The sequence below is a fragment of the Larus michahellis genome, chromosome Z (assembly GCF_964199755.1).
Source record: "Larus michahellis chromosome Z, bLarMic1.1, whole genome shotgun sequence".
NCBI lineage: Eukaryota > Metazoa > Chordata > Aves > Charadriiformes > Laridae > Larus > Larus michahellis.
Window position 1 is genome coordinate 38,229,525 of NC_133930.1, and position 12,681 is coordinate 38,242,205.

Below are 12,681 nucleotides of genomic sequence, written 5' to 3' on the forward strand. Positions count from 1 at the left end.
CTCTGTCTTTGTCTAACAATGCTAAAAATACTGCCTGTGCTTCAGAGCTGCAATACAGATGCAAAAAAAAAAAAAAGTGCAAAAATATGCGCATACGCACAGGTATGATTTCTTCTGTTTTGTGCAAAACTACTCTGTTTGTTCTAATTCCAGAATGATCCACGCAAATGCCAGCCCTTACGGGAAGCTCATATGGAGACATGAAATGCATGAAACCTCTAAGATTGTATAGAATTTAGTATAATTTAGCATAAAATTTTCATTCATACTAAGAAAACTTCAAGAACTTAAAAAAAAATAAATCTAACAGACTAAGAAATTTGAAGAATTAAACCAAAAGTATTTTCTAGTAACTGGGCCTTTGAGCAGCCTGGTCTAGTGGTTGGTGCCCCTGCCCATGGCAGGGGTTGGAACCAGATGATCTTTAAGGTCCCTTCCAACCCAAACCATTCTATGATTCTATGATTCTAATTATACCTTCCTCTCAGGTTCATTGGAGAGTTAAAACCTGTGTATAATCGTCTCTCATCTTCTGAAACAACTGCATTCTGGTTACTCGGCATTCCTCCAATACAAGTGAAGGAGAAGGAGGCCCCATCTTTTTCTCTTAAACTGTATAGGTTTTTCCAATAAGGGAATAGGTACAGGGAACAAACACAACTCAGACTGATCTTCAGATTCCAGACGGCATTTGAAATACTGTCAGCTGGAAAGAAAATCCAGATGCAAATCTGACATGTGAGACACCAGACAAATCTGAAAAACAGCCCAAGCCAAAAAACCCAAACCCATGTTGGCTAAAAGCACTCAGTTGCTTTGCCTTCTGAATATAGGAAAATGTGATTTCTAGAGGTGACCGCCACTTCTCAAGTTGCCATTTATGTCATCTGTCTGCCTTTTTTATCAAGCAAACTCACTCCCTGAATAATCCTTTCCTCTTCAGTATGTCTTATATACTTGACTATTGATAGTATTCTGGAGGGGAAGATAGCTTGGTAAGGTGAAAACAAAGTTCTTTGCATGTGAAAACTGTGTTGTGAATTTTTTTTAGCTAAAATTGCCAGCAATAGTGACAAAGTAAGTGAGGTGAACTGAAGGAGAGATTTTACAGCATCTGTGGATTTCCTTCCTAAAGCAGCTAAGTGGCTGCCTGCTGCCCCATGGATCTCATCGGGCAGCACAAGGCTCAGCTGGATTAGGAAAGGCAGTGTGAAAGTGAGACAGTTGCATATACCGTCACCAATTCCGACCCAGATCCCCCTTCCTCTCCTAGTTAACGCGGCTGTGATGAACTCTCAGTCTGAGAGGAACCACTTTGAGACTGGTTTTGCTCTCTTTATTGAATTTACCTCAAAATTTGACTACAGTTCTAAGAGATTTACTCTGCTCCCCCCCCAACTTTTTTCTTCCAACCCTTGGTTGGTAGTCAGGAATTTGTAGGAATGTAGTATTTCTGTACCTCACTGAATAGTCTATTCATACTCCCAGAAGTGAGGATATAATCTGTCCCCACTTTTGAGTTGAAGATGAGATCACATGCCAACAGGACACTAACGCACACACCAGTTAACGTATGTATTTAAAAAATGAAATGAATACAGAAATTATGGTAAAACTGTATAAAACATGCATTATTTTCGAGTGAGGCATTTCACTAGTGTTTTAACAGTGCAGTGTGTTGAGATAAAAATCAGAGTAGACCCACTGGATGGACAGGCTGCCAGGTGATGGGATGTATCTAGACATTGTGTCTGGTCAGCCTTAATGGCATACTTCACAAATCAACAGAAAATGAAAAAAAAAGAAAAGTAAGTTTTAGAGTAGCATACTTTTTTTGTACATTTCTCAGGCACTAGGATAATCTCCAGGAGCGTGGCTCAAATGTATATGCATTTCCAAGATCAGCACTTTTGCTGAATCCCAAACTTGCAAATAACATTGCAATATTAAACACCAAAATATAAAGAAAACCACAAAGAAACCCTTTTGGTTTGCTAAAATAATACTAATAAAAAAATCTGCTCCAGGCCATAAAGTTCAATGGCAGTTTAGATGTAGCATAAAAATTTTAGAACATGTTTATCTTATTTGAGAAAGTACAAACACTGTAGTACTCTTAACATGAATACAGTGGCTGATTTAGCTTAGAACAACTTGGAGAATATATATAACAACAAATTTACAAATAGTGAAAAAACATAGGTATCCTAGTAAAACCTTTTGGGTGCCAATCAGGTCATTTGGATTGTGTAACAACATCACCAACCATTTGCTCATGCTCCCAGTCTATTCCAGAGGTAACATTTTTGAGACAACCGATCCTCAGACAGACATGACATATTGCACACATTTTGTGCTGAAAGAGTGGCAGATTCTAATTCCCTGCATCATCTGTCTCTCAGGAAAGAGGAACTAGGTGCTGCTTTTCATTTTGGCATCACCACTTCTGCCGCAACTCCTAGTTTCCTTGACACAGACAGAAAAACAACATGTCTACACTTATAGCTGGAGTTGAAACCATCAGGAATTTTGCTTTCCCTAAACCTCAGAAGTAATTACACTGCACCTTTTTGCAAGGTTTAAATCTTGGGCATCTGAATAACACACAAGACTACCCCTAAATCCTCATGCAAGGGTATGGAGCCTGCCACCCTATTTTCATACTTAAAAACCATGCTTCATTCAAAGACACTTTTGTTTCTCAGGTTTTGGCGTTCTAAACTATAATCAGCATTTCATTAAAAAAAATACAAGGAACTTTTTATTCAGCCAATTGCCATGTTTGTTGCACTATGGTAGTTACTTAGTACAACATCAATAAATGGCCACTTGTAGAGGGACAAATAAAATTCTGCTTGTGGAAGAAGTCATAGTTTAATGGGATAAACCTTTATCCCTCTATTATGCTTTTGGAGCAAGATGAAGTTTTATGCCCCCAGCTATTATGCCTTTGGAATGAAATGTATTTATAAAAAGAAAAGAATAGGAAAAAGAATAAAAATAAGGAAATCGGGTAAAAACTTAGATTCAAATGAGAAAGCTTTATGATTTTAGGTATTTGTTTACTTCCTTGCATGCCATGCTACCTCTGAAAACAAAGTGGGGAAGTAAACATAAAAAAGAGGTTTCGTCGGTATCCACAGTAATGATTCTGTGCTAACCAGGAAGAAGAAATGAACATGGAACTGCTGAAATGTCTGCCATGTGATACGTATACGTCTGCCCATCAGGAACTCCATTAAGTTGGGGGTCATTATTGATGATATAGATACATTTATTACCTTAAACAGCTCAGGAAAAATCAACACCTTTTTTCCATTCAAACTTGGTCAATACTGAAAAAGTAGACGATGAATTATGAAAACACTGCCCTTTTCTAAGGTAGTGCATAGAATAAAAAGGAAAATCCTAAACAGAGCTTTAAAGGGTGCCATCTGCCACTGGAAAAGAGACTCACTTCTAAATGCTGCCAAGGCTTACACATATTTAAGTAGGAATGATGAACATCAGTTGCATGTCAGTGTTTGCTAAAGATACATTGTTTGTGATTCTTAGTTTGTTCATCTACTGCATTGTTTCTCATGACCACCCCTCTCCATTGGCATAACGTGCCAAGTGGCACCAGGAGGCTTAATTTAAATAGAAATCTGGCATTTTCCTGATCACCAGCCAAATGAATCCTGAGGAGATAGTATATGAAATACTGGCTTTTGTTCTGTTTGCACTGACGTGAGCACAGTCTTGCCTTCCAATAAATAAATAAAGCAAAATTCTAATAATGGATCTACTGTTCCCAAGGAATTGCATCACATGGTTTAGCATAAAGGTGGTGGCAGTGAGAAGGTAACAGAGAAAAGAAAACACATTGGTTAGATCCTCATGAAGTGTAGGAGCCAAAGGTCTAACCCAGTATTATTAGACTTGATGCTCAGTATGAAGTTAGGTAAAAAGTATTTAGGTCTAAAATCAAACCAACGGATGAGAAAACAAGAAGTGACTTTTTATATCCCAGTATACCAACGAACTCATGGTGGATACCTGGGAGGGTATCCCTGTCACTCAACTGTTAAAAAGGAACCATTTGAAACTTTCTTTCTATGCAAGATAATTTAGCATTACAGATTTCTGGTTAAATAATTGTGAAGCGATGCCAGAAGCATCTTCTGAAACTGGTACCCCAATATTAGCTGAAAAAATATTTTTGTGACCGTTCTCTGTGACGAAGGAGTTCCTCTAGCCTGAGCCATTTATTGAGCACACACACATGATCTAATAGGACATCACCTGATCAAAGTTGGATACCTGACTTTGGAGTATGAGAATCATAAACTTGCTTACGGTCTATCTGGTCTGCAAACACTTCCCCATAGATCATCCAATAAGGCATGTAAAATATGTTTTTCGCCAGCTTCCACGAAGGCTCCTCATTGGGGAAGAGAATAGCCTGTCTTGCGACACCAAAGCTCATCAGAACCACCAACATGATGATGACAAAGTACATCATGTCTATCATCTGAATGTAATGACAGGAAAAGACAGAGAAAGAGAGAGAAGGGACAAGAATTAGAGGAACTTATTTGTCCATATTCCTATCATTATATGCTGCAAAAAAAGTTGTAAATCTTAGAAACAGAATTTTCAAAACCAAATTTTGAAAAAAACATTCTCAGTTTTACGTATAACAAATTTCATTTTCAAAGAAGTGAAGTGGTATTATTGTGTCCTTGGTTTTACCCAGTGTTGCTTTTCAGAACAATTTAAATGTTATGAATAGGCTTGAAAATACAAGATACCATCTGGTCACACCAATTGCCTGATCAAGAATATAGGTTCAATGGAATCAGCAGCCTGGTCTGGGCAAGGGTCACGAGATGATGTATTGTTTATAGGCACCTAGTGGCAACTGTACCAAAACAAAAGGGCTAAAATGGATTATTTTATTCACTGGTAGTCATTGTCTTGGAGCAACGAAAGAAAGCTGCATCTAACATAAGGAGTAACGGGTGGCAGAACAGCCTGTTAACTGAAACATAAAGGACACCATGGTGGCAACCAGTGAGGAAGGAAAGCTGTGATACTGGCTGGACTAGAAATCAGCTTGGTGGGGGAGTCTGACAAAGGCCATATTTAAAAAAAAAATAAATGCAGATAACACAGACACTCAACTGTATTCTTATCCATTGTTGAAGGCCTCATTAGCATATGCATATGTTTAATTAGTGCTTGCAAACAGGGCTTACCCATTCAAAATGTTCCTGGAAAAAGTGGGACAGCAATCCTAGGAGGTGTGGAATAGAGGCTGAAGATTAGAAAAGGAGCTGTGCTAGAAAAGACCCTCCGGAGATCAGAGCAATGGGCATCAAGCAAGTACAGAAGAGATGCTTTATAACGCAGAATGAATGTGGAAAAATGGGAGTCCTGTAAAATCCCTGGCAAGATGCCTTTAAAACCTTTAGTTACAGGCTTACGTATATGCCTTTAGTTATAAAGCTTGTTACAACAGAGCTGTTTTTCACAGCTTTGGATGTAACTTTTTTCTCTGGCCAAAACTGGACCCCAAGCTCGTCTAAACCTTATAAGTTTTAATCCTTTCAGCCTCTGCATTTTCTGGCTCAGCTGCATTCTGCTTTCCCTGGGAGGCAGGTGTGTGACCAACCGGCACCTCAACTGGTGGTCTTACCACTCCATGGGGGACCTGCTGCAGCTCAAGAGCAGGGCTGCTCATGACACGAGCTGGTGGAAGAGGGGACTCATTTGCAGCAGATGGATCTGGCACTGTTGCAGAGGTTCTTCAGGTTTAAAGAACAAGGAGAAAGATCTGAGGCCAATGTAATGCTGGGAAACTGTTTAGCAGAGAAAAGAGAGGCATACAGGGGAGCAACTGGAAGAGGATATTCTCATATTTACTGAGAAAGGCTGTAAGAGAAAGACGCCTGTAGGGCAGGGCTCTGGTAGGAGAGAATCAAGGAGCTGGAAAGAAGGAACTGGGGACGAGTGAAAAAAAGCAGGGGAAAACAAAATTCTTGAGGTCCATAAAAATGCAGAAAAGAAAGAAAAAAACCCCTGTGGACATGACAGAGGAAAATAAATGCCTTAAAGAATTAAAAACCAGACAAGTAAATCACCAACATTCCTATGTTATTCCAAGCATTAATCTCTTAAGAAAATCTGAGTGGAGAGGAATTCCAGATCATTGTACCTCAGAGAGCATTCTGAAATGGGAAAGCTGCATAATTACATTTAGTTCTTACTGCTTTTAGGGAAGGAATTTGGAGATGAAACCTGGTTCCTCTGTTTTTCTCTGATGAAACTTTTTTCAGGTAGAAATGTATAACATGATATGATATAATGTAATACCTATTTTAAAATGTCATGCAAGCAAATAAACATAATGCGTATTTGGTGGCAATTTAAGACAATTTCTTAAATGCTTCCTGTGTTTTTGCTCAGGAATCGCACAGGTTTGACCTTGTTGCAAGAAATAAATTTTTCAGAGCTATTCTCTATTCAAGATGCATATTAGCTTTCCCAGTCCTTTAACTGGGTATCTTTCTAAAACCTCAGTAGCTTGTCTGAAATCCAGTGAAATAGATGGGCGAGTTTCCGCTGACTCTAATGGGCTTTGTATCAGGCCCTTTGGCCTGTAGGATCAAATTACAATTGCTATTTCAGCAAGGCAATGGCCATTTCAATCATTCTGAAGAACTCATTAGTGACCTATTTAAAAAAGTGATAAAATTAGGAACCGTTAGCGTGGTTTTATGAACAACTTGGCTCCATTTCCCCTTTTTTATTTGCAGAGATGCTAAGAAAGTGTAGACATACCCACACAGTAAGGGAACTGATACACCTCTGGCTCTCTCGACATGCCAGAGTGATTTAATTTCATTCCCAAATGAAAGGGAAGTAACTCTAACACTGTGCAGAGTTAGCACAGAAAAGCACATTATAATAAGCATATTCTGTTACTGAAATTAGTAGATAATAAGAGACTTGGCCATTCAGCTTCCTCCTCCTATCCTCACCTTTGTTTTAGGCCATTGCTTTTATACAACACCAACCATTCCTGTCCTCGCTTACCTTCACTTGCATATTTGCTCAACATTTATGCCCAGAGGTTAAACCTGTTATGGCTATTTTGTTAATGTAGGGACAGGTGAAGAGAGAAAGTTCCTTAACACTGGAAAGATGGAAAGAGTCATCTTTCTCCTCCTGAGCCTAAAATTTACTCACAATAGAAGCCCAGGATAAAAGCTCGGGTATTAAATATGAGGAACGCAGTAGCTGTGAGTGGCTTACTTTGTAGAAATATGTATAACCAGCCCAATGGTCTCCATAGTACTGAATGGTACTTGCAAGGCCATGAAATGAAAAAGACGGAACCCAAGGAGGTAAATAGACGCGTGATTTAAACAAAAATACACAGGGGAGCCCGCTGCAGCTTGAAGCAAGCAGGTGCAGCTCCCAGGGAAGTCTGTGCATGATATAAATGGGCTGGCCATTACACAGGGGAATAAGCTGGCCAGAAAACAGATGTGAGAGGCAGATTTGTGTAACTCAAACCAGTTGGGCATTGCATGTGTGGGCAAAGGGGATATGTCAGAGTTGCTGAGTGCGTGGAAAGTTGGATGAGGTATGAAAATCAAATAACAGGAAGGCACAAAATAAAAGAACTTCCCTCTTTTAATAGTTGTCCACACCTTCAATGTACTCTGGTAGCTAAATTCAACACCCTCTGAGTGGGTGCTGAGCCTATGGAGGATAGTGACTTTCCTGCATTTGTTTTCCACAGAAAGTGGAGTGAGGCTTGATCTGTTGTACACATGTGACGATGACAAAGGAATGGAAATTATATTATTTTGCTGATTTCAACCACTTCCTTTCTGTGTTGACCCCAGGAGGAAAATAAACCACTGTTTATACTCTTGGTGAAGCTGGACTCCTCTTGGACATCCATAATACTGCCTACTAGAAGTTTGTTATTCACGGCCAATGTGTTTATTATTGAACTGGTTTTCAGGCTGCCCTTGCTAGCACCACAGCTCTGAAACTTTTTGTGCATGGCACCTGTGAAAAATACAAAAGAGTAGGATGGAAGTTATTTTTTAGGAGTTTTATACACTGTGTGTATTGTAAGCCCCAGTGACCACCAGATCCCCTGATCGAGGGATATAATCCAGGTGGGGCAGGAAAGAAACAGATGATAATGCAGTGTTTTCCCTTTGGTATTTGGTCCTTGGTCCTTCCTCTTGTCCTGCTGTCCTTTTACAGTAACCTCCAGCAAGAGCTCTTGAGTGTTATCACCTCTTGTACTCTGGAGCTCTGCAAAATCCCTCCCATCAACATCCTGTTGGCTTCCCTGAGGGAAGGTAGCACACTGTGAAATCTTGTTTGCAGGTTTGCAGGTCATAATGATTCAACAATCGCTTTCTTCTGTTTTTTCCCTCCATATCTTTTTTTTTTTTTTTTTCCCCCCCCCAGTAAGCTGTTCTGTTTTTGTCAAACCCACCACTGTGGGTTTGGAGTTGAAAGCAGGTAAATTGAAGGGATAAAACAATGGTTCTCTGGTCACCTGTTGGGTAGGGAACCTAACTGGATATATATTTTGCATTTCAGTTTTATACCTGCTTAGAATCATTGAGCTTGTTGCGACTAATGTAATATCAAGGAGGGATTGTAGTCCATGCTAAGGATGTCATATATGTCCCCTTTTCCTATGATGGTGAGGAAGGAGGGTGGCTGGGTCTTTTCTTTAAGGACCATGGTAAGGCAAACATAACAGACAGCCTGTTTGGACTTGATGATTATTATCCCCATAGCAGTCAGACTGCAGTAATATTTGTATTTAGAAAAGTTAATACTCGGTTTACTTTTTTTACTGAATGCCAGCTTCAAGGTTTTTTTATTCTATTTAAAAAAAAAAATATGTTAAACCCCAGAATGCATGAAACAGCCAAGATTTACACAACAAAGGCTGGATAACTGCATATATAAAACATGAGCATGTATATTAGCTACACGTGCAGGTACTCAGATATCAGGGACATGTGCATGGGCATCTGTAAACTCAGTCATTTTCTTAACTTATACAAGCTAAATGCTGCCTTAATGCAACATTTCTACTGAAACATAAAAAGAAAAAGCCAAAAAGTGAAAAGTTATACATCTGTCAGCAAATATTTCTTGGTTTCTCCCTTGTGCATTTACTATTACATAAACTATTCATAGTCCTGCTGTGTTGTGTACATGTGATAGGGCCAGGGGACAGAGCCTGCAGTTATGCGGGTGGATTTCTCATCTCACAGGGACACACCTGAACAGGAAAGATGGAAGAACGTAGGAATATGGAGCAAGCTGTAGAAAGGTGAGTCTTAATCATAACCACTATTGTTTTGAACATACAACGCCTGTTACAACACACTTTCTTTGAGACTATCAAGGTACCAAACACTTTTTTTTTTTTTTTAACCTTAACAAACCACCCTTCTTGACAACTAGTTGAGAATTAACAGCCTTTGTATCTACTGCAAATGAAGCACAGAGGTGTAGGATGAATGGCTTCGCTGTTGAAGAGAGATCTCAGAGAAAGACAAGCAATACGCCATCTAACAGAACAGGGAGAGTCTAAGTCTCGGTTCTGGGGATCTGTGCTAAATAGGCACTGATTTCCAACTTACATGAAAATGCTAATGTATAAAAAAAATACAGATAAATCTGCCACGATGTCATTGGCCAAAGACATTGAGTCAAGAACATGCTGTTAAAACACAGGAGTACACCAACTTATCTTACCATTTTCCCAATCATCATAACATATGGTCCCAAATACTTGTTTACTCCGAAGATGTCTAATAATCGTATATACCAGTAAATTATGTTAACACAGTATATAACTCGGCCATCACTCCGGAGTGGCAGATCTTGCAGACGCAGCACCATCCCAACGGAGAAGAGGAGGATGGCTATGAGATCAGTAACATTCCAGTACTCCTGCAGCCAAACTTTTACTTTCTGTAACAGTTTCCCAGGCTCTGACATCAATATCTGAAGGACAGAGGACATGGAGAGGTAAGGAGCTGAGCTGTCTTAATTTAAACTTGAAGAAATCTACAGTAAACAGATACATGCCACACAGGCCAAAAGCAAAGCTGATAGACTTCTGTCATATAAGTATCTCATGTTCTCTCTGATTTTTCTGAGAAATCTTCCATATCAACCATTCTTAGCTTGCATCTATATGCTAGATACTTAAAATAAAAAGGACGAAAACCTCACTCGCTCTAAAATCCCCATGAAATCAGAAGAACTATATGTATATCGTTCTGATTTTCAAATGCATTGACCCTACTTAGAATCTTGGAATAGAGGAGGAAACACAGAAAGATATTTCATCAGAAAATTCACATTTAAAGAAGCTGTAGATTTGAAGAAACTTATTCTAAAATGTGTATCAAACTGTCAAGAAATAATTAATAACCATAAACATCTAGATTTAGCATTTAGTGCAGAGAGATACTAGGTACTACTTGGGCCTGTTTTTGGAAATTAAATTTCACAGCTGAGAATATACTTCACAGAAATAATTAGTCTTAGCTTATGAATTTACCGTCATTCTATTTGCAAGATCATTTGAGAGACTTGATTGTTTTCCTGAGTTACTGTTGAAACTATTCCTCAAGTGATTTCTATGAATAACTCCTAGCTTTTAGTTAGTTAACAAGCTGTTTGTTTTAATTTTCTATATTTAGCTTGAGGACATCTGAGCAGACTCATACAGTTCCTTAAAAAGATGAATGTCATCTTTATAATTTTCTTATAATTCATTTTCAGAATCAATTTTAGGCTCATATTCTGTGAACAATCTCCAACATCTGCTTAGAAATCCATTCTGACAAACGTTCTTGATAAACTTTTGTGGAAAGCACAATTTGGGGTGAATGATTAGACAAAAATGGCACACACGGTTCTTGCCAGCAGTCTCCCACCTACTGAGCCAGCGGCGCTTTGTCTCCATCAGTATTGCAGAGTCCTCATGTGGCGATGGCCACTGTTCTCCTTTTTCTTTTGGTTAGTGAAATACACTCATGATAGCCCACACAAGTAGTGTCTTTTCCTCTCTTCTTTTTACTTATAACGTAGAGTTTACCATACAGTGTTTGAAATCTGCCTTTGAAATCTAAGTGGCTGTTGCAAGACCATTTTTAACCTACTCCTCAAAAGCAACTTGCTGCAGAAAATACAAATGTAGATGGTAACAAATTCAGCCCGGGGTACAAATGTGCTGTTTCAGCTGAGGTCAGCGGGACTCGCACCCACTCACATCAGGACCGAATTTGGCCTCTGGTGTCACTGTGGAATAAATGCGCGTTTGGCCGAGTGAAAAGGCCACAGTGGTAGCTGCAAGTGGGAGAGACCATGAGGGGCAGGGGATGGCAAAAAAACTTCACTCTGCCTATAGCCCCAGTGCCACCTTAAATGCTCCGGCTATGCTCTGCATGTCTGCTTTAGCATCTTTAGGGACACGCGTACTATTGCTTGACATAATTAGCACAAATTTTGATGATTAAAAGGGGGAAAACCTATTAGAAATGTGCTACAGTATTCAATATGGATCTAAATTTTCCCCCGGTTATGGTTGGTTTTATTTAAAGCCTGTGCGTGAGATACTTGGACAGACGGAACAGCTATAAGTTTTGAATGAACTCTATTTGGGGTGGGGATTCGAACACGGGCTTTTTGGTTGTCATGCTATCACCATTTCTCTGTGTCCATTCTGTTATAGCATATCTCCTTTTCCTCTCCCTGAAACATACTTCACTTTCTGGGCCGCATTCCAAGGAATATAGCTGTGCTTTAAGATATGTCAGAAGACCGCCCCATACTTGTGAATGCTATTAAATGTGCATCGTATGGAAATCTGAACAGAGAAATTCCATGGGAGAAAAAGAAACAAAGAGAGATATTCTTGATTTTAAAATGGAGGAAGATCGTTTTTTAGTGCTGTCCTTTTAACAATCCATCAGCTTTTGTGCAAAAAAGAGCAATTTTATGATAAGCCCATTCATCAAAAATTATCCTGAGAAAAATAATAAAAACAGATATTAAAATAAAAACAACGCTTATTTCCTTTTGCATTCTGTCTTTCTTGGTCAGGGTGATTTTACCTCTCTCATCTTCTCTATTCCCAGAGTGAAAATGTACGAGATGACAATCCATTCCTGTGTAGATGGCCAGCGATCCATCTTCACTAACACTATATAATTGAACAGCATCAAGTAGCCTATATAAGCCAGCTGTAAAGAAACAAAATGAATATCAATAGTCACTATATTTATACAACTGAACCAGTTTCTTGGGTACAATTTGATGTTCCTAATGCCACTGTAACCAGAGTTAAACGGCCAAAAGAACAATTAGACAGTGTTCTGGCTTGTCTGTAAAAGCTCACATTAAATCACGTACAGTGTGGAATCTGCAAAATACATGCACAAATGTCCTCTGCTCCAGCTACACCTGCCTCCCCAACAAAAAGGTATTAATGCAGTCCCCCTGGATCATCCCTTAGCGATGGGAATTCTGATACCACTATGCAACCTATGTGAACATCACCTGGTTCTAATACCCTTTACTCCTCTAACACCCCTCCTCTGTGTTTTTTCTCCGTGTTCACCTAGCCTAGGC

General features: G+C 39.2%; 1 protein-coding gene across 6 annotated transcripts in view; it reads right to left on the reverse strand.

Moving 5' to 3' along the window:
- Positions 1-12,681, reverse strand: part of TRPM3 (transient receptor potential cation channel subfamily M member 3) — a 421,669-nt gene that overhangs the window by 16,528 nt on the left and 392,460 nt on the right. For all 6 annotated transcript variants that reach the window (XM_074569357.1, XM_074569355.1, XM_074569361.1 and 3 more), the window contains 3 exons: positions 12,165-12,293; positions 9,793-10,044; positions 4,339-4,513 (listed from right to left, as the gene is read on the reverse strand). In XM_074569357.1, coding sequence (XP_074425458.1) covers positions 4,339-4,513; positions 9,793-10,044; positions 12,165-12,293 — 556 coding nt within the window. The remainder of the gene's footprint in view (positions 1-4,338; positions 4,514-9,792; positions 10,045-12,164; positions 12,294-12,681) is intronic.